Source organism: Mycteria americana, chromosome Z, assembly GCF_035582795.1.
Source record: "Mycteria americana isolate JAX WOST 10 ecotype Jacksonville Zoo and Gardens chromosome Z, USCA_MyAme_1.0, whole genome shotgun sequence".
NCBI lineage: Eukaryota > Metazoa > Chordata > Aves > Ciconiiformes > Ciconiidae > Mycteria > Mycteria americana.
The window spans coordinates 24228599-24254939 of NC_134396.1; the positions used below are offsets into that span (position 1 = coordinate 24228599).

The 26341-nt window shown below is 40.5% G+C and overlaps 2 protein-coding genes across 5 annotated transcripts in view; one reads left to right on the forward strand and one right to left on the reverse strand.

Moving 5' to 3' along the window:
- BRD10 (bromodomain containing 10) overlaps positions 1 to 26341 on the reverse strand; it is a 189949-nt gene that overhangs the window by 117875 nt on the left and 45733 nt on the right. The gene's annotated exons all lie outside the window — the stretch shown is intronic.
- UHRF2 (ubiquitin like with PHD and ring finger domains 2) overlaps positions 2778 to 26341 on the forward strand; it is a 95611-nt gene continuing 72047 nt past the window's right edge. For 2 of the 4 annotated variants that reach the window (XM_075488364.1, XM_075488365.1), the window contains exons 1-3: positions 2778 to 3443; positions 18756 to 18998; positions 23273 to 23535. In XM_075488364.1, the coding sequence (XP_075344479.1) occupies positions 3291 to 3443; positions 18756 to 18998; positions 23273 to 23535 (659 nt within the window). In that variant the 5' untranslated portion in view covers positions 2778 to 3290. The remainder of the gene's footprint in view (positions 3444 to 18755; positions 18999 to 23272; positions 23536 to 26341) is intronic. The other 2 variants (XM_075488366.1, XM_075488368.1) reach the window with 2 other exon arrangements.

Sequence of the window (26341 nt, forward strand, 5' to 3'; positions counted from 1 at the left end):
AGCAACCTGATCTGCTTTTCTTTACAATCCAGCTAGACAATGTATTTCCAGATATAATGTTGTAACAAACGGATCCTCTTTATTTCTCCATATCAAAAAATGTCTTCTGTTCTAGTGTCCATCTAGCACTGTCCATAGTCTCCCTATGAACTGATGCTATTCTCCCTAATCTGGTAAAACATATCCCATTTCAGAATTCTTTCACAGCTTTTCTCCCCGTTGCAAAAGACAGGCACATTTTACTGCTTGCTTCAACAGAAAGGCTGTATTCTGCAAATGGGATTATAATGAGACTCTGTTCCTTTTACTGTAGAGGTGGAGTGTAACTAAGATAAAGCTGAAGACAGCTTGATTTATCCTTTTTTTCAGATAGGGCTATTAAACCACATTCTTACTGTACTCCTCTGTTAAACTGAATGTTTCAGTGAACCCAAGAAGGCTGGGAGCAAAGGAGCACGAAAGGTCATATGTACTACAGCCTTCAAGCCTGTGTTACCACCACAAACTGAAACCAAACTCTGAATTTGTGTAAATGGCAATTTGGTGACATGCTGTGACAGCGGCAGTAAAGAAAGTTGCATGCTATCACAAGAGCAGAGATAGATTAGCAAGGATGAAGAGGAAAGGAACAGATTTGCAGAACAATTAAGAAAATTCTAATTGTTCAGCTGACTTTGCACATGCTCAGTATGCCAAAATCAAGCCTGAAGCACCTCACTCAAAACTGCAGTGGGAATTCTCAGACCTGAAAGTAAAATACAGGAATCTTTGCTACCACACTGTGTCATAAAAGCTGTGTTCGTGCAAGTGGGCTCTATAAGTGCCTCTGTGTGTGAATGGAGAAATAGTTACCAGACAACAGCAGGACGACAATAAGAAAAATACATGCTGGGAGATAGCATCTGAAAGCCTCCCAAGAACTCATAGTGGTCTTAGATCAAAAATTGATAAGCTCAGGGTACCACGGCGCTGCTGAACCTGCCCAAGGCCTCCAGCACACACTGGCACCCGTGACGGATCATGTAACCCACACCACATCCAAGAAGGCAGCGGCTGCTCCAGGTAGACAAAGACTACAGGCCAGTATATGTAAGCACACCTGCTGAAACGAGGGAGCCTGTGTGTGACTGTGCACAGCTGCCTGCAGACCTCTGCAGTGTGGGTACGAGCCCCTGCTCCTGCGTGAACCGCTGGGCTCGGCCTCTCCACTGCTGCTCCAGCTGGGCGACCGCGAGAGTGTGCACTGCGTGAGGCAGTAACTGCATGTACGATGCAAATGGTTATCTGCTGTTAATAATAGCAGTCTAATTAATAAGCAGTGTTCTAATAACTGTGGTTGCGATCTGTTTCTTCCCCTGACTCAACATGCTATCAGTGATGTTTACAACACCTGGTACAAAAAAGCCACAAAAGTACATAGGTGTCATCTGCATCTTGTAAATCTGTATTTTGATCCAGCTGCCACAGTCTTGGACAATAAAGCTGCTCAGAATTCCTCCCAAAGGCATCCATTATTGCATCTCCTGCTTTCTAGCGAGCCCTGTATCAGATACATTTTTATAGTATTTTACCAGTATTCATGTGCGCTGGTTTTGGCTGGGATGGAGTGAATTTTCTTCATAAGACCTGGTATGGTGCTGTGTTTTGGATTTGTGATGAAAATGGTGTTGATAACACAGGGATGTTTTTAGCTGTTGCTGAACAGTGCTTACACAGGATCAAGGACCTATCAGTTTTTCACACCGCCCTGCCAGCGAGTAGGCTGCGGGTGTGCAAGGAGCTGGGAAGGGACCCAGCTGGGACAGCTGGCCCCAGGGATACCCCAGACCGTATGATGTCGTGCTCAGCAATAAAAGCTGGGGGAAGGAGGAGGAAGCGGGGGATGTTTGGAATGATGGCGTTTGTCTTCCCAAGTAACCTTTACAGGTGATGAAGCCCTGCTTTCCTGGAAATGGCTAAACATCTGCCTGCCGATGCAAAGTACTGAAGTAGTTCCTTATTTTGCTTCGCTGGTGTGCACAGCTTTTGCTTTACCTATTAAACTGTCTTTATCTGGACACACATTTCCTCACTTTTGCCCTTCTGGTTCTCTTCCCCATCCTACTGTGACGGAGTGACTGAGCAGCTGTGTAGGTCTCAGCTGCCTACCGGGACAACAGCATGGTAAATCCCGATTTTTCTGATGTTAATTTGCAGAATTGCCCAATTTAGAAAAATACAGAAAGTCAAACCCACATCAGATTTGAACGAGGCTTGCCTTTTCTTGTCTTGACCTATGTTTTCATCTAGCTAATATATCAGGCGCAGGCAGATTTAATCTGTATTTTTTAGGTAGAGCTAAATCTGGCTGGGTTGAGATTTCACGTATTCGGAAACGCTGGGGCCTGGGTTTCGCTAGCGAACACCGTTCCCCTGGCTGCCGACGGACGCTCAGCCCTCCTAACGCCTGCTAGTCTCCGGGCCGGGCTAGGCCGCAGGCTCTGCCGGCCCCAGAGGCCGGGGAAGCCTGCCCCGAGAGGGAGCCGGGGAGACCGTCCCGCTTGGCCGCCATGGAAACGTTAACGGTCGCTTCCCCAGCGCGCGCCAACCCCTCCCCCTGCAGGCCTCGCGCCAGCCGCCGGCCAGGAAGCGCGAGGGGGGCGGGGACTGCGCAGGGGCGGGGCTCGCAGGCGGAGTGGGCGGAGCCGTGCGCCGTGCCGAATGCGGCGCGGGGGCTGCCGGCCCGAGCGCAGCGGGAGGGGGCGTGGTGCCGCCCGCTCGCCTCGCTCCCCCCGCCCCCGCCCCCGCCCCCGCCCCCGCCCCGGTGTTGTTGTCTCCTTACGGCCGCGGCCGGGGGCTCTCGCGAGATCAGCGTTGGCGCCGTGACCTCCATGTGAGAGCGGCGGCGCCTGGTAAACACTCCCCGGGGTCGGGAGATGGCTCCCGGCGGCGCCCGCTAGACCTGGCCGCGGCGGTTCCCGCCAGACTCCGCCTCGCCTTGTGCTGCCTCGGGGCCTCGCGGCGCGGGCGATCGGGAAGCGGCGGGGGATCGGCTCGGGTCTCCTTCCCTCTCCGCGCCCCTCCGAGCGAGGACGGCGGCCCGGCGGGCGGGGAGGCTCGCGTCTGTTCCGCGGGATTTGAAAATCCTGCCCCACTGAGCCGAACAAAGAGCGGGGGAAGCGCCCGGCCCCCTCCCCTTCTCCCTCGCACGCCGCAGACGCGCACCCGGGGAGCGGACCCCTTTTCCACCTCCTGCCCCAGACCTCCCTCCCTTCCCCGCGGCTGGCTCAGCGAGTGGGAGGGCGCGCACCATGTGGATCCAAGTCCGCACCATAGACGGCACCGAGACCCAGACCATCGACGACCTGAGCCGCCTTACCAAGATCGAGTGCCTGCGGGAGAAGATCCAGGAGACCTTCCGCGTGAGCCCCGACCGCCAGCGCCTCTTCTACCGGGGCAAGCAGGTGAGGCGGAAACGCCCCTACCTGGATGGCAGGGGTGGAGACGGATGGGGGCTTTCCCCTTCTCCCGCCCCGCGCGTCCCCTCTCGGGCTCGGCTCTTTGTGTGGCCCGGCGCGGAGGTCCCCATCCCCACCCATGTGTCGTCCTCTGGCTCCGGCTTTTGTTTACTCCCGTCCCGTCGGGCCTAGAGGGAGGTGAGGGGCAGGAGGGAGCCAAGGCGCCTGGCCAGACAAGAGGCTCCGGGACCCAGCGCGGGTTTTCTCCGCGCCCTCCTGCCCGCCTTTTTCCCCGAGAGCGAGCGGGTGCCGGAGAGGCCCCTTTGTGTGTTTGTTTTCCCACCTGAACAGCGGGAGGCTCCTCCCCCGGCCCCTGCCTTTATCGTACCGAAGTGACAGCGCGGCCGGAGGGGTGCGAGGGGGAGGAAGCGCCTCCGCTCCCCTCTCCTCCCCCCACATCCCGCGAGCGGAGCGCCCGGATCGTGCTTCGCCCGTTTCCCTCCGCCCGCCCTGCCGCTGCCTCGGCCGGGCAGGGGGGGAGCGTGTGGCGCGGGTGTACCGCGGGCGGTTTCCCGGTTTCGACGGCGGAACGCCGCCCCCGGGGCCCGCACGTCGGGGGGGGGGGTGGGGGGCGGCGCGAAGTGAGATGTCCCGTCAGTACCCGCTGCGGGGTCGGTACGGCGCGCCCCTCCCCCGGCGTCCGGCGCCGCGCGACGGAGTAACGGTTTTCGGGGCCCGCCGGCTGTGAACCCCTCCCACCTCCGCGCGGGGGGGCCCGGGGCCGGCACGTGACGGCCCGGGCCGGGGGGCGGCGGCGCTCGGCCCGCCGGGGCTCCCGCGTGGGCGGGGCGGCGGCGCGGGGTTGGTTTGCGCGGGCACAAGTTGTGCGCCCTGGTCCTCCTCGGCGCGGGGACCGGCGTGCCACGGGTGGGAGCGGGGCGGCTGCTGGCAGTCCGAAGAGGCGCTTCATCCAGAGCGGGGCCCAGTAGTGCTGGGGTGACTGGCTGAAAGCTTTCTGTGAGCTGATACGTCGCCTCGCCTCCGGTGCCAGATGTGTTTTGGTCCGAAGAGATTGCCTCAGGCTGTACTTTTGTTGCTGAAGGGTGTAACCTTTCAAGCTGCCTTACGTAAACTGAGGTGTGTGCTCAATGCTTGAGTCGTTAGGTGAGGCACAGCTATTACCTGACAAGAAAGGTATCGGATGTGTGGTGTATTTCTGGGAGCGTGGCTCTTAGGATGCACCTTCTTACAACAGACGAGTGTTGCAGTGTTCACCTAAACTGAGTAATGCAAGGCAGTGAGACTTCTGCCTCAAAACGGGTGAAGTGTGTATCTATACAAACAAAGGAAAAAAAATTGAAATTTAACTATGAGTAGGGGGTAGGCATTAGTGGCCAGATGCTAAGCCTAGATTGTGAACCCAATAGCAAATTAGTAGATTTTTGTATTCTGCAGATTGGTGAGAGTGGGCATTCGTGAGGATGTGTCTGTCAAGACCATTATGCACAATCTCATGTTTCTCTGCAGGGACCAAGTCAGGGAACATCAAGCCTTGAAGTTGTGTAACTTGTTTAGCTTTGTGCTGTGCTAGCACACTTCTCAGTGCAGAGCTTGCTGTGGGACACAAGCTTTACCCGAGAGGCAGGGAAGATGAGCCTGTAATGAGTTGTGCTTTTCTGTGTAGTCTGTCAGTGGCCAGACCAATTAGCTTGAACATTTTAGTTAACAGATGTCTTGCTTAAGAAAGCAGAATAGTGAAATATTATAGCTGAAGTTGCCTCCATGAGCAGCATTTGTGAGTTTAGTACTTAGTTTATCCATTTTAGGACACAGTTAGTAGGATTGTGTTCAGTGAAGAGTTAGGGAGTTCTTTTTTATAGCTTCACTCACCATTTATGTCCATTTTCTTGCAATTACTGTAATTAATTCTGAAGTTTCCTTGATGGTTATGGATTGCTTTTCTGATCCCATGGTGCTAGTAAGTAGAAAAAAGGTCAGAAGCATTGCTCTTGCACAAGTAAAACTGGATGTTGAGACATGAGCAAAGGAAATTGTAAACAACTTCAACTCTCTCAGGGCTGTGATAAAATAAAAAAGAATAAAAGAGGGCATTTCAATTAAATGTGAGGTGAATAGAAAGCAGTATACTGAGCTGAAAACATGGAAAAACTGAAGATTCCTGCATGTGTTGGAAAAACCATTATCTAGTCCAAACTCTTTTCCTATTTTATCAGTTTAGCACTCAGCAGGGTTAAATCTGTGCAGTCTGCTAGTAGAACTGTGATTTTGCTATTGAGTACTGCTTGCTGTAGTCTCTCTGGAACTTCTAGAAATACTTGGACCTTGGAACTGGTGGGTACCAGAGGATTGGCTAAATAACCTCCTTTCTTCTAAAAATGGGAGGTCTACAAGGTTATAAGGATACAGAAACCTAAGTGAGTCACCATTTATGGGCTGAATTTCAACAACTTCATGTTCTTAGCTTGCAGTAGAGAACAGCTTCAACTAACATTTTTGAGCTAGAGCTGTTATTTTGCAGTTCTTTAGGAGTGTCCATGTCCACTTAATGTCGTTTATGTGGTACACTGTAATTTGCTGTTGTCTGATCTTCAAATACAAATGCAGGACCTTAAGTGGGCAGTACTTCACGCTCCTGTTCTTAAGGGATAAAATACCGTAGAAGTACTGATGAAAACCTAGTGTTGTGATTAATGTAGTACTTTGTATTACTATTTTTTTCTTGTAAAACTAGGAAAAGCACTACTTGGTTGAACAGACTGCTTTCTGTTTTTTAACTCTTACTGCCAGGAGAACCTACCATTCACTTGTGGCACTGAAGAGTGAGCAAGATAGTATTACTCTATAACTTGGTCTGGTTTGTGAGAACATCCTGGACTTTCTGAGGATCCACATTTCTGCAGAGCTGAATAACTCTCTATCAGCCAGAGAAGTCAAGTCATTCTGTAGATCAAGGTAGAACTTTCTGAGGAAAGGGAGTAGTAGTACGTGCATAGTTCTTTACTGTGGTGCAATAACCTAGTCGGCAGTTAGCGAGAGAAGTCTACTGAACATAGAAACCCGCAGTGATGTCTCTTGCTTTCTTTGTTGAAGAAGTTGGATCGTTGGCTGGAAGGAGTTTCTTGGGGGGAACAAATATTTCCCTATGCTGGAATAAATCATATCTTAACCTTGCTCCACCATAGACTACTACTCCCATCTAATGCTTTATCTGTGTTGTTATATATTAACTCTGAGTAAACTTGTAAATTACAATGCATTGTGTGGAGTTCCTCTAAAATTCAGAAAAGCAAGACAAGACAATATGTCTTCTGGCAGCATACTCTCTGTCTGTCCTAATTCGAAAACCTATATAGCACTTCTTGGTGAGAATAGAAGCTCTCACTTTCATTCATGAAAGTGAAGGAGACACTATAGTAGACAAATTCTTGGCATCTTGACCTACCAGAGCAGACTTTCTATAGGACCAAGCTATAGTCACTGTGGGATTTCTAGCTTTCAGTTACAATGCTGGAAAAATTGAGCAGTAAAAATACGTTGAAGTTTATTTAAGTTTGAAACCTTGCCAGAGAACTTAAGGATGTCCGGAAGACTGTAGGAGTATTAATACCAACTTAAGTTTTTATAGAACTAAACATACACGTGTGCACACTGTTGTATTTCAGCAATATGTATTGTTTATGGAATATAAAAAGTAATATAATCTTGTGTTGGCTTCTTCCATCATCCTCTCCCATCCTGTTGGAATTTAAATCCAGTGAAAACTTGTAAATGGCTATTGTTAAAGAAAACATCATCTCAAGTGGCTTTTCTATAGTGCTTACCAGGGTCAGGCAAGAAGGACATCGAAGCCCAAACATTTCTTCCTGATATATGTAAGAGGCAGTGACTGAAATCGCTTTTGAAGTTGTTAATCTTGGTGAGGAAGACACTCCAAACCTCTTTCATGGGAGACTGAAGTCAGCAGGTGGAAGGGAGAGTATTGATGTCATTTATTTACTTGATGTGAAAGTTGTTGCAAATCAGGCTTACTTCATTAGAAGAAATTCAGCTCTACTTTTATGCACAAAAATGTATGATAGTATGCATCGTGTTACTTAGCTGTGCAAGCTGACTCTTAAGTATAGTTTGTCAGGCCCATGCTGTAATGCCCAAGTGTTTAGGGTTTTGTTTCTGTAAGTTTAACTGAAATGATAGAGGGGTAGGAGTGGAGGAGCTTTAGTTTTGCATGAGAGCATCCTTGTGACAAAGCATCCTCAGTGAAACACAGTTAAAAATCTGGCAATAGGACATACTGTGGTTTACCTACAGCCTTTCTTGTACAAGACCTCTTTAACTTCTGCTGACCTGGGCTGGCATGTGAGCAGTGGATAGAATCTAGTGTAAGTTTAAGCTTCTAAGCTTCAGGTTTGCAAACTGTATGTTTAAGGGCTTCTTAAATACTTACAGCTTGAGTGAATTTCCAGAAGGATAGGAAAGCATTATTTGTGGAGTCTTCCCCCAAAGAATGGGAGTGCTAAACCTATTCATAAAACAATCGAGTTTCTTAACACAGTCTATTCCCAGCTTTATTTTGCTTGGAAAATTGTAAACATTTTCAGCTGAAGCTGTCCAAACCCCATCTGCTTCAGGCAGAATCTGGGTGTGAGAAATCTTCAACTGGAGCAGTTAAGTTTTATATTTTGGAGAAATAGTTTGAAGAAGTCTTAGAAAGGAAGTGATTTTCATTCTTCAATGAAGCTGGTAGCAAGTAGCTCTGTAGCTTGATGAGAGAGTGTCATCTGGAGTCTTCAGGGCAGATATGATCAGACTGCATTCCAAAATTCCCAAAACATTTATGAAGCATGCTTTGAACTTAGCTGGCAGTAGGTTTGGTAGCCCTTATTTTTTTTATATGATTGCAGAAGTTGTTTACTGTTTACTTCTTGTTAAGTTTTTACTGTAAAGCTATTAATGCAACCTACCATTCCTCGGTACCATTATCTTTGTTATTCAAAGCACCTAAACAAACTGAAGCAAAAGCTGAAACATATGTGAAAACAGAATACATGATACTATTTTGTATGTATGACTTCAGTATTTGGAAGCTGGAAAAACATAATATAACCTGTAAGAAATTGCAGCCAGCTTGAAGACTGTGTTTTGTGGCATGTATTTTTATTCATGTAATCTAGTTAGGATAGTTTAGTACTTCTACTTTTGTAATTAATCTGGAAGCTCTTGGAAACTAAATGTTTCTTTTTATATATAAAAAAAAAAACCACAAACCCTTAGATGCAGAACACACCTGATGTGTGGCCTACACTGACAACTAAATGATGAGGATTTCCAGTGACGAAATGTGATCGAATGTTGATATCGTTTATATTGAGGGAAGTTATGAGATGATTCTCTTCTTTAAAAGCTGTTAATTGGATCTCTATTCCTAATCATTTAACTGTTAAATTATGTTAAAATAACTGCCCTGATATATTTGGCTATTGTATTTATTTATTTTTTTTAGACTTTTGTTGTTGATTATAGAAAGTTCAGATAATAACCAGTTCTTCATTACAGGTATCCTTACAAACTGCAGATAGTCATTTGCTCTCCCTGGCACCACTGTTGCTGAACTTCAGTTGCCTGTGCTATAGAAGTCCATATCATCATACAGGAGGTACTTGACCACTCTCATCTAATCAGCACAGAGATGGATGAGTCTTTCCATGCTTCTAAGGATTTCAATGCAGCTTTATATTTTGACATACTTCTTTTTTTGGTTTTGGTTTTTTTTTTCTTTTTTACAAAAGTATCAGGTAATCCTAAATGCCAGCCAGAAGACGCCATGAACTTTTATTTGCCTACTTAGAAGACTCCCGAGAACTTCAAAAGAAGAGAAACCTTGCTGCTCTAACTTCATCTTCCAGCTAGAAGTTAATGAGCAAATGTTCCTTTAATGGGATTTAGACTTTCATCCAAGAAGAAAATGTCGTATCTAAATTAACAATTTTTTTCTGTATCTCACCCAGTGATAAAGGAAGAAATAATCTGCAAAACCTGAACTTCTTATTAAAAAGTTTAACTTGGAAGAGGTGCAGACTTGAACCCTGTAGAAGTCATTGGTTGAGACTGAGAATGGCTGCCTTCACCTTGATCTTCTGATTAAGTCAAGAAGTCTTTTCTTACAGCTCTTGACTTTCAGCTGTTTTCGTGTTGGCACTAATCTTGTACACTGGAATCTTTTTTGGATTATAGTTAGTCCAGATCAAAAGGTAAAATGTGTTGGTACCACCTGTATACTCTGCAAATAATTTTGTAGTAATGGTGTAAAAACCACTGTTTTGTTGGGGAATATGGCCTTAAAATACAGACTTCTGTACTTAATTTTAGTAACGAAACTTCAGGAAAAGTGTGAATTTCTTCTTAGAGAAAGCTAGTCTTGTTGATTGAGTATGAAGATGACTAATATACAGTTATCACGGTGTTTGTACTGAGATTGATGTGTAATTACAGACAGTGTCAGCAACAAGATTCTGTAATTTCTTCCTAGGTTGTGTGGCTTTGTGTAGCATGCCAGACTTTGTCTTTGTGTGGAGAGTTGAAGAAGCACAGCATGTTCACCCTGTGCTGTGATCAAACTCATTGGTTGTCACTATAATTGTAGAAAAGCCTTTCTTGGATACCGGAAGCTTCCACATTCTTCCTTCTCTGGGATTTCCTCTTGCTGTATGCTTTCTGCTGAGTACTGTGGGAGTCTCTATAAAACCATGGTGCCTCTCTAGATTATGACTTACTGAGAGTAAGATCCAGTGTTATGACTACCTTTTTCCTTGAGTCCAGGGCAGATCATTAGCTGTTGTATAACACACATAAGCAGTCAAAAGGGAGCACACTCTCTGATACACAGACTACTTCATGTTACCTTGTTGATGGGATTTTTGGTGGCATAATGGTCATGTCTTCAAACATTCTTGTAGACTGCTTTGAAATGTGATTCTTGTGGCAAAAAATAGACTGAGTCTAATTTGGACCATATTCTCCAGACACTAATAACTTGTTTGGTTACTGGTTTTTAAAATGTTGTGATCTGCCTGTATTCTGTTCTGGAGGGATATGGATCTAGAGTCTGTCAGAGAACTTCCTTGTCCAGATGTTTCACCTATGTTTCCTGTGTTCCATTATGATTTCATCACTCTTTAGAGTACTAAGAGAGAGTGAATAAGACATAGCAATGATTCAATGATTTTTATCTTTTTTTTTTTATTGATGAATAAATTCTTCTTCTTGAAATGAGGGAATGATCTGCCATTTGCATCTGTTTATTTTTAACAGCAAGCTATGAAGTCCAAACTATTAAGAAATAAAAAATTAATGTGGATCTTGGAGAACAGATTGTCAGTGCTAGGGCTTTTAATGAAGCTGTGTAAATTCAAGTGCTTCTAGTGGCAAGCAAGAAACATGTTTGTAAAGTCTCAATCTGTTTCTATTTGGTCTTTGCTTTCATTGAGGCTTTGCTACAGAGTGAAGGCACTGATAAGGGTAACCTAGGGTTTTTTTTGGTATTTCTCTCCAAGCAAGATTAAAGCTATTTCCCATTTAGGAAAGTAAACCTTTATTACAGTTAAGTTTTTGTGTGACACTAATAGGTGTTGCTGTTTACTTTCTGTTAGGATCTTTGTCAAAAATGCCAGCAGCAATAACGGAGGGAGAATTAGGAGAAAACATTCAGGAGTGCCAAGGTGAAAACAGTATGAAGAGGGTGTCTTTATGACTGCACAGTGTATATGCAAAAACCTCATTTAAAATGTGGAGATAGTATAGTCAAGCCCACCCTTCAGAAACCGTCTTCTGTAGACATTTGAGAAGGAGCCACTAAACCTCATGGATGTGCAGTCTTTGCTTAAAGATGTTTGGGAGTGGTTACTTGCCTTTTTATTCTTTTACTATAATGGATTATCTGAGTGGAATTTCATGTACAGGACCAGGAATATCTTTTGGGACCCTCAACAGTTACTGACACATCACTCAAAAAATGCCACTGATAGCAGCAGAACTGTCCCATGTGCAGGAAGAATATGCGATGTTTTAGTAGAATGATCTCCAGACAAAATATTTTTTGACAAAGCAGCCTGTATGGGAACTGCAGGAAGTACTGTTGAAACTAGAGTTTCGTGAGGAGGAAGCGGATCTCCTGGAGTTGCAAACACTTTAAGATGGCATATATTAAACATTCCAATATATATAAAGACAGTAACTTTCTTTATGTGGTTGGCTCCTAAATTCCCTTTTATTTAGCTTTTGTCTCTGTTGCAATTGAGACGACTGTACTTCCTTGGGAAATGGTTCCAATACACAGTTATTGTAAAAACCTGACCATGTGTCTACTACTCTGAATGTGGTTAATACATGAATTTTGAGATGCCAGAATCCTGAAGCATTCTTTTCAGATACCAGATGATCCAGGTGTAGGCTACAGTTTTCCATGTGGGATAAAAAAATACTGTTCAGGTTCTCTTTCAGCTTTGACAGTGGAAGCAAACTGAGCACACTTTGTGAATGGCAGAAGTCCATGAGCTAAGTGTCTTACGTCATGTACTAAAGATTATTGAAATTTTCTTGACCTGAGTTGGTCCCATTGGCCCAAAACTCACTGTTAGATACTTAAAAGCTGATTTCGAATTTTCAGTTAGGCTTTTCATTACTAGATGCTGGTTGGAGATGCGTTTGAATGCTTCTGTAAAAATATTAAGTGGAATTCACAATTCTGCCTGCAAGAAGGCTGTTTGAAAAAGTTAGGTTTGTACATCAGCCTTGAGATGGAGAATACTAGAAATTGTAGAAGTCCGCTTTGCTTGCTTTCAGTGAGTACCCAGCTGGAAGTTACAGGTTCTTGATTTCTTCACACTAACTTACTGGGTAACTCCTGTAAACAGCTCTTAACCAGGTTTTTGTGTTGAACTTGAGCTTGAAGCTCTTTACCCTTATGCATTTCCTGTTAAAGAAATGTGTAGGGTGCATGTAATACCTCTGCAGAATAAAAGATTGATTTCACTTAACTTTTCATGATAATACATTAACTAAAGAGCTCTTCTGCATTCATTATAGTTTCTTTCATCTTTATTGCTAGGTGTAGGCACTGCTCTAGTTCTTGGAAAAGAAAACCTCAGAAGATGCTCAAAGGCACACTTCCATAAGTGATTAAAGATCTTGATTGTCAAGTGGAATGGCTGGATTAAGGTGACCCAGGAACTTACCCTCTTGGATCACACTTTAAAATAAAAGCGGTAGATAATGTGTTCTTACAAGAATGATTACGTGCTTTCTTGGGAGGTCTCTGTACACGCCATATAACGCATCATGAGCTATGCTTCTGCTGGGACTTGTAGACAAGTTAACGTGATAGTAATTGGTGAATTACTTGTCAGGCATTTTTTTTTCCCCAAGTAATATAGTATCATACTGCACTGTGCATGATCAGACATGTTTGTGTAAGTGCAGCTTCTACATGCTTTTAAAGTCATTTGTGGCTTGATGTTACAAGACAGTTCTTCTAACAGTGGCAGTAGGTAGGTATCAATTCCAGTATTGCATTGCTACAGCTACTCTTCTGTAGTAGTGTAAGCACAGTGTTGTCTTACCTTTAAGTATTTATAACAAGCTTCTCTAGAAGTATTTTGAAATTGATAGTGTCTGTAACATGTGACCTATGAAAATACATTTGAAAGATGTAATCTGTTTCCCTGCTTATGGATATTTAGTATAGTGAAAGAGTGTTAGATACAGTAAATCTAGCTGCTCTTTAGTGTCACTTCATTCAGAATATGTTAATGAAGCCTTAAAGGCTTTTGAAGCATGCCAGTCATTAAGAGAAAGAAAAACTGAAAGTGAAATCTACTGCTAAGGAAACAAATGCATCTTTTTGTAATTACAGTAGGATCAGAAGAGCTAGCAAAATTTCATAAATGAAATTGCCTGTTCAGTTATTTTTGCTTTAGTACATGTTTTAATCGCCCATTAAGAAATCATAACTGACTTGAATGAGATACAGCTTGATTATCTGGTACATGCCTGATTACTTTTGTTTCTGGTTTGCATGTATAAAGTTGTGAATGACAAGTGTCCTTAAATGCTTAGTGTATGATTAAGTAAACATGTAATGTTTCTTTTCTTTTAATACACTGTCCAGGCAAACATATTCTCAGGTGTCTTTATGCAGCAGAATGGGATGAAATTGTTTATATATTTATATAAGTAACTATAGTTAGAAGCGAGCATACCATAAAGCTAACTGGGAGGCTGGTCCAGCACCTATTCCCACAAATTGCCAGACTGTTTTTGATGAAATTTTCTACCTTTCTGGGTTGAATATTTAACTTGTCTGTGAGGTTATTTGGGACTCAATTCAGTAATGCTTTCATGAATTTTGATGACATAGGAAGGCAGTGTTTGCTGGGACATAAGAAGGGTGTGTGTGAGGGGGTCTTTGTGGCAGGGTTGTTTTTTTTGTGTGGAGGTTTTTTTTTGTTTTTAGGTTTTTTTTTGGGGGGGGGGGGGGGTGTTTGGATTTTTTTGTTTTGTTTTGCAGGTTTTTTTGTGTGTGTGGTTCTTTTGGGTAAGAAATACTGTATTCCAGGGTGGATTTAAACTGCTGGTTGTCTGTAGAAAGGAAGATATCATACTTTTTCTCCTGCTGCTTGTTGATATCCAGACATAGTGATAGGTCCTGAATCTTCTGCATCTGATACTGCTTTAATAATATCATTTGAAAAGTCATCTTACAGTCCCTGGCCAACCTGGAACAGAGTAGGAGATACTACTCTATCTGGAGGGACAGGTACAGTGTAAAGTGATGTGCTGCATTACTGTTCTGTTACTGTAGTAGTGTGTGAGGTTATAGCCTTACTGGCCAAGATCCCATTGTTATATTAACATTAGTATAGCGTCAGTAATTCAAGAAACAACATCTTATCGTTCTTCTCTCCTTCCGTTGTGGAATGGAGTCCTTTAAACACAGATTGTTTTCCAACTTTGTTACTCCAAGGATTTCAGTTGTCAGTGATGCATTGATGCTGGGTATGCTTGTAGAGACACACATTAGTTCTTGTAAGTCAAATAGCATGTGAACTTGATTTTAGTAGTTTAGTTTTTGTGTTTCTCTACTTTGTTCCCAGAAGCAGGCAGTGTTGCAGAGTCATTGACTTGGTCTAAATTTATGCAGTTGCTAATATTCTGGGAACGTATTTTTTTCTCACACTATAAACAGGTGCTCTTTCCCTATCACATTGCCAAACACTACATCCTGCCTCATTTGAAGTGTGCTTAGAGAAATCTTACCTGTGTTACTGTGCTTTCAGACTTAAGCGTGACATCACTAGTCATAGAATAGTCTATAGTCAAAATATTCCTGCAAAGAATACTGATGAAAAAAACAAAACAAAAAAACCCACAACCACTTGGGCAGAGAACAGAATGCTAATTTATTATAAATTAATACTGTAAAGTAGACAGCTTTGCAGTCACCATTTTATTCCGCTGACCATTTAGTTCATGTTCATTGAAGCTGACTTATTTGATTCCTATGCAGGAATAGGTAGTCTGTGCATGGTGGTGGGTGTGTGCATCATTAGAGAAGATGGCTTCTTACTCAAGGCCTAGCCTGGGTATGTCTTGCTTTCTGAACATGTTAAATATACTATTCCTGGACAGATTACTTTTTTGAAGTTGGTTTTTTTTTTTTTTTTTTTTGCCTCTTTCTCATGCTAATAGGGAGGATTCAGTTGTGGATCGAAGATACAACTTACTCTGCAGTCATAACTGATTAATAGATCACAAAGACTAGACACGGGACAATTTTTAGTTGAGTGTTAACACTGGTTACCTAGTTATGGTAGATCATTCAGGCTGTTCAGATTTAGATCTTCACTGAATTGGCTTTAAACTTTAAACTGCAGTGCCTCAAAATATTTTTCTGTCAGCCTGCACGTGGCGTGTCCTGAGAGAAAGGGAACAATGACAATATTTCTTTGCTCTCACCTGTGCATTGCCTACATACCTTCAGCCTACCAGGAGCAAGGTTATCCTTTTCTCTCCACTGCATTAGCTTTCAGAAGATTTTCTCATATCATAGTATTCTAGAAATTGCACACTGGAACCTCTGCCACATCTTGTGCAGTCCAACTGGAACAGTAAAATGGAGCAGAAGTTACGTTGTCTCCAATAACATCCAATTTATTCATTATTTCAGAAGTGATCTATTTTGCAGATGCACTGCTGAATTTTTTTAAACATTTTGCAACAAAAAAATCACTTGGTGGGGGATTGAATCTTCAAAGTGTGCCTGGAGTAGTGCTCAGAAGGAGTAGCAGCTCCAGAAATGTGGCTTCCCGCCCCTGCAACGTGTTACTGCAAGGTGATTATTTGTCTTTGTTTTGGGTTTGTTTGTACTTTGAATCTAAGAATAGCTGTTTTTAAACTTCTGTAATCTTAACAGTGAAAATACAAACTTCTTGTGGTGTGAAAAGTCCTCAAATCTGGATTGTCGTAGGGCCGCAAGAACACTTCTGTCCGCTTCGTTAAAAGAGTTGTCAGAAGCATATGAACGTACGACATGGTGGAACGGGAAAGGTTGGTTAAACTTGCTTCAGTAGCTTGCTACTCAGTATGAAGCCCTAACCTACAGGCATATGAGGCAGTGTTGGTAGTCACCTGTAGAATAACGGTTGCTGGAGATTTAAATGAACACAAGTCTTAAAATTGAATAGTTACAGCATCAAAATCTTCAGCAAAGTTTTATCTGCTGTGTTTTGAACTGGTTTGAAAACAGTCAACTGAACAAGGGTTGTTCCCATAGCTGGGGACCAGACAGCTGGGTCAGCTTCAATTACATTGAAACAAACTATGAGTGCTCCTGTTTACATATCCCAGCTGTGGGCAGTTATCAGCAGGAAGGGGAGTAATTTTTTTTTTTTACATGGATCTTAAATTCGCGAAAGAAGAACTGATTTACTTCTTGAGTGTCACCTTATGTCTGTAACTGTCCTCTGCCCTTTAGAGTTGTTTTGAAAAAGCAGAGGGGATGGAGGAAGAAATGCGCGTTCCACTTTTGTCTATCCTGAGATCATTTGAATGTTACAGAAAACTTTATTAGTGAGAAGCTGGAGAATTCCTTCCCACTTTTTTTTTTTTTTTTTGTTCCTTCTGTTGCCCTGCTGCAAAATAATTCCCGAAACACGCAAAGTGTGTTTAGAGCGGAGACATTGCTTTATTCTGTGCAGGGTGCAAGGTGGAATATTTCCACAAATCGAGCGCACCTATTGCAATTCTTTTTCAGTATTTATACATAAAAGTTTTCACACCATGTCTATCTAATACATAATCATTAGACTGACTAATCATCCTCTTCCATTGGTCCATATTTTCTCTGCTTCGATTTCAAGTCACAGTATGATTTTAATTCACTGCACATGCTCAGAAGGAGTGGGTGGGGCAGTCCTTTCATCCCCCAGTTGGGTCGGTGGTCGCGATCTCCCCCTGCCGCCTTTACCTTTCCCCTAGTTACTGTGATTCCTGTTGCTTTCATGGTTGTTGTGGTGTCCTTTTATCTTTACGGCTCTCCCGGTAAGAGGATGTTCCCGTTATTGGTCTTTGAAGGGTTACAGCTTTGCATTCTTTTAGGACAAACTTATGCTTGTTAGTAAAATATGCAGTGCTTGTACCCTCTTATCTAACTTAGGCATCATCTATTGCCTTGAAGATTCTACAGTTCTCACAGTCTCGTATGCTAGTTTCTATTTCTAACTATGATCCCTTCTTAGCTACTAATAACTCTTACACTATTTCTATTTTATTCTAAAATATATACACATATATACATGATTCAAGGTGACACTTCCTGCTCCCTACTTTTTCTTGTGTATTGATACTGCCCATGGGCTCATGAAAACAAATCTGTTTGAAAAGATTCCTGAAACAGTGATGTTGAAAACAGCACCTATTTTGGAAAAAGATCAGGTAATTTTTTGTTGCAAAAGTAGCTTGGAAACAGGTGGGAGTTTTTTAGTCATGCACGTTTTTCTCCCACTGCAACATGAAGTAAAATGTAACTAATCAAATTCTAGTTTTGATGTCCCAAAGTAATGCATTATACTTTTAGGTAAATTAAATCTCTGCCTTAAAGATGCTGTGGGTCACTAAGAGTGTTTACCTGAGCAAAGCAGCAGTGGTCACTAATCCCTGTTTTTCTTCTCTCCTAGCATACAACTTGGTGTTTTTTTGGTGTGAGTTTCTTAGCTTAATTGTAGGTAGGTGAGATCATCAGGTAAAATAAAGATAGTAACAGGTATCTTAAAGCTGTGCAGAGTGGGGCCCAAAATAAAGTTTAGTAACTGTGTGCTGTATATGATTTAAAAAGTCTACTTCTGTTTACATTCTGGTGTTCTTCAGGCTCTGATTGCATCTGGTATATGGTGGGGCCTGATGTACAAAGTTATTTGAGGGAGTGCTATATAGTGCATGTTTCTTCAGTTTTATAATAGCTTTTAAACTGACCAGTTAAAAGACTTTACTTTCAGTGAATAATCTTGTTTTGATCTTGGGGTGGGGGGCTGGGGAATGGGGAACCTGGCTAAATCTGGAATAAAAATGTTTTTGAATGCTCTCAATTTAGGAGATTTCCCTTTATAAACTTGAAGGCCCAGTACGTATTTTTGGTGTTCCTTCCCTCTAAGTGTAGTTGCTCTTGCAGTGTACTTTTAGGTCTTACAGTTTTGAAAAGTAAATGGAGTTGTATGTGTAAGAGGTTTTTTTATATCTAGATGTTTTATTTATGAAATAGTTTGTAAAATATTAGGGACATATCAGGTAGTGCCTTGCTTTCTAGAAAAGATTGAGGAAGAGCGAGTTGTGAAATTATGTAGCTGTAATGTACAACACACAATGATGGTTAATTTAAAATTCTCACATGTATGTATAGTTGCTGTGTACGTCATGTAAGTGGCAACATAGATCCCACCTGTTTTTTTATTAGAAAATCACTGCATTTGTTGCATTGTATGGATGTTGATCCATAATTAAAAGGTCCAAAGTCTGTAAAGATGTCTGCTTCTAATTTTAAGCCTTTCAGTGATTTTCATTGGATGAAATCATGTCTGCAGGTAACTTGATAAGAGTTTGTTTTTGCATATAAAGTAATAGATTTTTATTTACCTGAAATAGATGGCTTGCCTTTTCTGGTCTATACAATTATTGTCTGTAAAAGCAAGATTTGGAAACTACTTATGTACCTCAAGGTAGAATTTTACAAGTATACCTTTCTTTTGACAGCTAGAAGATGGACACACTTTATTTGACTACAATGTTGGACTAAATGACATAGTTCAGCTTTTGATACGTTCTGAATCTGAAGCTCCTACCACTGCGTCTGTGACAGATCAGGATGGAGAAGGCAATCCCTGTGCTGTTTCCAACTGCAAGAACAAAGTGAAAAAAACAAATAGTGGATCACCCAGTCAGCCATCTACATCATCTCGCTCATTTCTCATTGATCCTGGCATTGGATTGTACAAGGTATATACAAACTTTAAAAGCTGGAAACTTGCCTTACACTTGTGGGTTTAACTTTATTGTTAAAAAAGTTTATTACTTTATTGTATAAAAGTGTGTATCATAGTTGCTTTCTTTCCTGATTTGACATAATTCCCCAGTTTGTCATAAGTCAAATTGACTTCATTTAAGCTGACTCTTGCAGAGTTATGAAAGTGTCTCTGTACCAGGCTCACTGGTGTTGCAGGTTTTAGGAGAGTTTGTAAAGTCTGACACATTGTGTTCTCCAAAAAGTTTAGAGTACCTGTTCACAGAAGTACTGTGAACAGAAGAAGCTGATAAAATCGTCTGTGGAAAAGTGTAGCTTTTCCCCTACTTAATTTTTTCAAGCTTGCCAAATATTTATTTTAAAACTAATGTTTCAGTACTGCATTAGAGCTAGATAAACTATGAAAATACACAATTTCTTTAAATTGTATGTGATGTAATGATTGCTGTTTTATTATAGGTTTTCTAGGAATCACATATATCATACTCAGTTTTGTACCTCATTGAATTTTTCGATATTGTCATGTGGGATTACATCAGAGTACCAGAAGTTTAATTTAAATAGAAAATGGGTGGTTTCCAGATTGCTAGCTCATTGGATATTTAGTAGGATGTGTACATATAGGGAATGGTAGCATTTTACCTCCTGTTCGGATGTTTCTCTTAGATAAGAAATATCCATAACAGTAATTCTTTTGATAGAAAATGTCTAAAATTACAGAGAGGAAGAAGGAGGTTGAGGCTGCTATATGTATACAAGTTAATTTCAGTTACAGGAACGCTGTTATTTAGACCTGTCATCCTGATGGGAAGCTGTCTTAGTTTCATGTAGACTGTTACTTAATGTTTCAGGTATTAAGGACAAATGGTAAGTTACTTACTCTCTGTTCCTGTAGCATTCTGTGCAGTGAGTTTTATTCATTCTTTGAGGAATCAGGGAGTGAAAAAATCAGGAGCTTGAATATGGAGGCATAAGCTTGTGTGCTTCCTTTTTTTTCTCTTACCTCCATTTATTACTGGGAAAAATGCAGTTCTTCATTTCTGATGCTTTACAATTAATCAATGAGTGTAAAAGGTAATAGGAGAGAGGATGGGGAGAATACTGGGGAGATGGGGATGCAGAAGATCAGTTGATCAAAGGAGAGGAGTATTAAAAAGTATATTTTCAAGAATGCTAAAAATTATGTCAGGTAGTCTCTTAGCTGTTTTGGTCAGGATTAAAACAGAAAATAGAACAGGGAATGGTGATACTGGCAAACATACGCAAGGAAACTTATTCTCTTGAGTCAGCTGGAGCTTTTGCGATCTGTAACGCTAGGGACCTAACAATTTCTCCTTCATTACCTGTGAATTGATTACTTTTTCAGCCAGCCATATGTTTTTAATAAATATAGAGAAAAATAAGGGTACAGTCATTGCATTCTTTGCTATTTGTAGATGACAGTAGGAACATATAGAGGATTTCTACTTACAGAATCAGGAAACTTTTAAGAATATATTTTGAGCCAATAATGTAATTCAAAGGTAGTAAACTTGTTTAATGAAAGTCAATAAAAAAGGCCATAAACTAAGCTATGTTAGATGTCTAAATAGATGGAAGTATTTAATTATTTTGCATTTTGCATATTTGTCAAACAATAAGGAATTGTCTAGTTATAGGAAGGAATAGTTACAATTTTTGGTCTGAGGAAATTACTGTGCGTCACTGGATCTGCATCCAGAGCTAGACTCAACAAGATACCTCTTTCTTACTCCACGTTATAATAGTCTCAGCCTGTGTGCCCTCCTTTCTCATTCTGATTTCAACTACCAAAAGGAAAGGTAGCCAATATGGAACCTGTAATTTAAAAAAAAAAAAAGAAGTGATGGAGTTGATACTGGAAATAATAATTAATAATTAAATCATTGGTAGATGGTTAAAATAGTGATTTAAACAGAGTTCATCTGTGTGGTCATTGTATATTATGTAAATCAAAATGCTTTAGCTTGTTTTATTTTCCAGTTGTACCTGACAGCTGATATTTACATGAGCTTTGAAGGACTAGTAGTGGGTGGAATTATGTTCAACTCCTGTTCCTTGTTACGAAGACTGAAAATTGTTAGTGGTGCCTGCTTTAAGAACTGGGGGTCCATCCCAAGATGGACTCAGCATGTGTGAAGGACACCGCCTTGGCTAAGCAAGGTACCCATGGCTGATCTCCAATGCAAGAAGGAGGAATACAAGACAGGTTACAAGAGAAGAGTTACAGTAACACTGGTTGGGCATGCAGGAGTGATGTTAGAAAAACCAGAGCTCATTCAGAAGTGTGTGCATGTTTCCCCTCCTGATTCTCACACAGTCTTCATAACTTTTCATCCAAAAATCTCTGGCTGTTGTAAAAACATTTTAGCAGAGAACTCTAACTAGCTTGGAATAAAAACGACACAAACTGAATCTGTAATTAAAATCAGTATTTGTTTAATACTGTTCACAAAAAGCTACTAATAACCCAGTTCTTAAATCAGACACCACTAACATAAAATAATTGTCTGATGTTCCTCAGTAATCTGTGCTAATAATTATTTGCCCTTACTGTTTGCAAGGGTGGGAAGTCTGTTGGGTAAGTATGCACAGCAAATCATGGAAGGATGCATCGGAGAGCAATGATTAAGGGAGTTTGCACTGATTTTTTTTTTTTTTTTTAATTTTACTTCAGTTTTTTTGTTCTGAATCTGATTATGATTTTTGACTTGACTAATGTGGCTTCTCTGGCACTTTCATAACTGGTTGCAAGAAGTAGCAGCAGATGGGGGAATCCACTCAACTGTGTGTATGTGTGTCTCAGCTGTGTTTTTGAGAGGAGGAAGTAGAGGCACTTTGAGCTAAAAGCAATTCAAACACGTAAGGTTGTGTAGGGATGCCTTCATGAGGATTCCTTCTAGAAGTACCAGAATCCACTGTGTATGTTTAAAATAGATTGACAGATTTAAAATGAGGCTGTCCTTCTCTGATTTGTTTATTATGTGGTTGAGATTTTCATCCTGGTAAAAAGCTATACTTTGAATAGTGTAGGTTGTAAGGATAAAAATAAAATACATGTTGGTATTTTACATGGGAGGAAAAATAAAGGATTAGAGTTTTGGAGGTCACTTTAAGAATGTGAATGAAAAGAGTAAAATAAGAAGTTTTGCTTTCTTGGGATAAACTTCTTAGCTCAAACTGCTGTCAGTTGTACTTTCAGATACGTAAGGACTGCTTCACTCTAAATACTAAAGGTTACTGAGCAAGTTTTTTGGCTTGCTCCTGTTAAAATACAGTAAGATTGTTCAGTTTATAGAAACTAACCTTTAGGGTTAGTAAGAGTGAGTATCTGTTTGCCACTATGTTGGCACTTGACAAAGGCTGTAGCTTAAACCATATATATACATATATAATAGGTATGTATATATCTCATTGTTTATTATAGATGTTTTCTATGGTATGGCTGTGCAGTATTTCTGTTGTAATAATTTTTTTATACTTGCGATACTATTGATGAAGTGTTCCTTAAATCTTTATTTTTCAGTGTTCTCAGTATTATTAAAGGAACATCAACTTAATTAGCTGAAGACTTGAGAAAATGAAGCATGATTTAGAATAGTGAAGTGGTTTTGTTGCTTAATACCAGTATTATTGTGAGTACAGAAGGGAGAAATTCTGGGAGATAGTTCCATTTCTTACAGTTATAAAATTTTGGCTGACTGTGGTGGCAACCTTGTTAGACTTGTTTCCTCCCTCTCTCTTGTTGAGTCTTGAAGGGTTAAAAAAATCTTGCAGGCCAGAAGGATAGAAGGTTAGATAAAGATTCCAAGTTGGAGGCTCAGGAAAGTCGTTAAACCCCTTGGTTGTCAGCTAGTCTTTTAATGTTGTGTATGCTTATTTTAGCCATAAAGAACCATCAGGGAAGCAAGAGGAAGGGATAATGAAAAAGACTAAGCTAATTTTCAGGTTTGGAGGAGAAAAAAACCCCAGAAATCTAGCCTTGCTTTTTAAAAATTACATACAGATTATATTCATACTAGATCTTAATGAGGGAAGAGTAATAAAATACTGAAAGTGCAATGTATTCATGACTGTATGTTACTTAAACTTGCTCAAGCTCAAATAGTTACTAGAGTTGATTGTTTTACTTTAAAGTTAGGTAGTAGCGTAGCAAGTTGTCTTATTTATTTTTTTCTGAATTGGGATTATATAAAATAAGCATAAATTCATTATTGAATTTTCCTTTTAGATAAATGAATTGGTGGATGCCCGTGATGTCAGCATTGGAGCCTGGTTTGAAGCTCATATAGAAAATGTTACCCGAGCAACAAAGGGACATAAGAATGGTAAAGCTCAAGGAAAGAGTGGTAACACTTACAGAAGGACTAATGGAAACTTAAGTCAAGATCATTCTAGAGAAAATGCAAATAATTTGGACAGTACACCATCCACATCTTATTCAGACTGTATGGACACTGATGAAGAAGCTATTTATCATATCAAGTACGATGAGTAAGTGCTCCTGATACTATTTTGAGGACATCACGTATTGTTATTTGGTTTGTATAAACCAAGAATTTCTCGAAGAAGCTTGGAATCAAAGAAAGCAAGTTCAATATTGCAACCAAGAAAAAAAATATTAAAAAATTTATCATACTTTTCAGTCGGATATAGTTAATGCATTGGGAGTAATGATATTTTTCATGCCTAAATACTTGTCAAGTATTAATTTCTTTGTCTTTATGAAACTTAAAATCCATCTTTCTTATAGTTTCTTTTTCTTATATAACTGAATTTTTGCTGTGGGTTTTTCCAAGTAAAGTATTGTTTTAATTTTTTTAAATTATTCCCTGTGTATATTAAATTTCTCTCATTGGAGCTGAAGGAGAACTCTCATGAGAGCAAATTTTGTTACTTGATTTGGATCAATTTTATTTCAAATAGAACAACTGTGCACAAAATTGCAGGTCTGCATTTACAGTAAGGGTTTATTATAGAGAACTTTGTGACTGAGGGCATGAAATTGATTCTGAACTGGAGAGAGGGCATTAAGGGCAGGTTGTGGGTTTTTTTATGTTTGTTTGTTTCTGTAGTAAAAGCAAATTCCAGAGCCTGCAGTGTGTAGGTGGGAAACTCTGAGTTTGGAGGGATTTCTTACTTATGAACAGGTTTTGCACCACTTCATTTGCTTGAGAAATTGGTCTGGATTTTTTTTAATAACATCTGTTAAAGCATTAAGTTAAGATTCTAAATGAATAAAACTTTAAATGAGTTGAGGATCTTTAATTTTCAGTATTGAGATTATTAAAAATCCTGTAGTTTATGCAATTTAAGGTAGAAGGACGCAAAGTATATTCAGTATTAACTAAATGTAGATTTCAAAATACATTTTTGGAGCAGCTATTTCAACTCTAGTTATTTTAATATGTAACTGTCAATCTGACTTACATAGAGCACTTTTTTGTTGCTCTTACTAGTAGCAGATATAACTTAATGCACTTTTAAAACTCCATGTTGAGTTCAGGTTCTATGTCTGCAACTGTTTAAGTTTTCTACTTAAAATGTTAGTGGAAGTAGAAATGTAAATATTTCATTGAATATTGCCAGAAATACATGAAAATAACTTAGTCAACCAGTATGATCAAAATGAAAATATTTTCTCTTGAAATTACATGTCTATTGTGGTGTGATTTCAAAGACCTGGCTTTAAGATTACCTAATTTTACAATATTGTGGATGTATGTAAGTTAGCCGTGGGCAAACATTTCTGAGAAACAGTATTTGTAACTGTTCCAGTGAAATTATGTTCCTTTTTTGTAGATACTGTTGTTTTTCATGAGTTAAAAGTACAGAAGTAGAAAATGTTTCACAACAGGTCTGATTTTTGTTTGGCATATTCATACTAAACAAAAAAGAAGATTGACCTATTTATGTGTAATTCAGGATCTAGCTGTTTCAGCAGGTGGAGACAATCTTTTTACTCTTTACTATAAGATTGTGTATAGTAGTTATTCTTAGCCAACAAAATTAGGTAAGCACAGAAACACAATGTTGCAAGGTAGTTATTGAGTGACAGTTACTTAACTGATCAGTTTAAGGTTTTGGAAGTTTGAGCTTTTGGAAAGAAAAAACTATTGGAAATCTTTCTGGAAAGTGATACTTGTACATTTATCAGCGATGGGGTTTTTTTATGAATGTTACTGACCTTTGTTAGAAATCTTCCAATGTCTCACTTTTTTCTTTTAGTGTTACTTAACATGCATATTCATATGGTAGCTATATGTGCACTCATACCTCTTTGTTTTCATCCATTAGTGTGTACCTCTTTGGTGTGTGTAGACCACACATGTATCCTGCAACCTATATGCTTGGTGTGGATAAATAGGGAGGTCATGGTGTGCTTTGCCACACAGTCGTTCTCTGCTCCAGAAATTTTCATCTCACTCCTATTCTTCAAGGTTCATATTTTACTGTTAGTACTTCTGCACAGTTATATGTTCCTGGGTGTTTTGCTCTTTAAGTTTGGCCTGTGCATTTTGCTGCCAGATGTACTTGGCATTCTCTGGTCTGTCCTTGCTGTGTTGTTTTGGAGAAGCTCTTTTCCCTTGTATCTCCTAAAGATGATCATTCTCTTGGGTGCCATAATTTCAGCTCCACCTTGCCTACAACAAGTATATTCTTACAAGACATGAAAACACTTGCCATTATCTAAAACAGAAGAAAAATGGCTTACAAATGGATAACATAAGCCTGGTGCCTGTAAAGCCATCAAAATTACTTGAATACATTGGAAGGACTATGTGTCAGAGGTGGACACAGGTCCACAACTTCTCAAATAGCCACTGATGCTCAGTTTCCAGACTGGTTCTTCCTCTCTGCCTTTTATATCCTTCCAGTTTGGAAAAAAATTCACCAAAAAGAAGGTTATAGCTGAGGGATAGGTCACCTGTAGTGCATTGAATTGGTCTACTGCATCCCCCTTGACTCTGATCCAAGGCTTCATTGTGATGAACAGTAAATACTCTTTATTTAAAAAAAAAAAAAGTTTAAGCAATGTACTCTTCCCCCCCCCCCCCCGCTGATGGCTGGAACCAGTAACGCTAATAACGATAGTTATGTAGGAGATACTGGAAGTCTGTGCAATCCCATCTCAGGACCATGTCTTCCATCATCATCAGCCCAGTTCTTGCAGCAAAGTCCTCTAGGGCAGGACTGTCTCTCCTCGCTGTCTCCAAAACACACAGATCCACATCTTGACTGAGGTGAAGGCCTGGAACTGTTCTTTCCTTTCTTTTCTTAGCTGTCCCATGGGTATTCA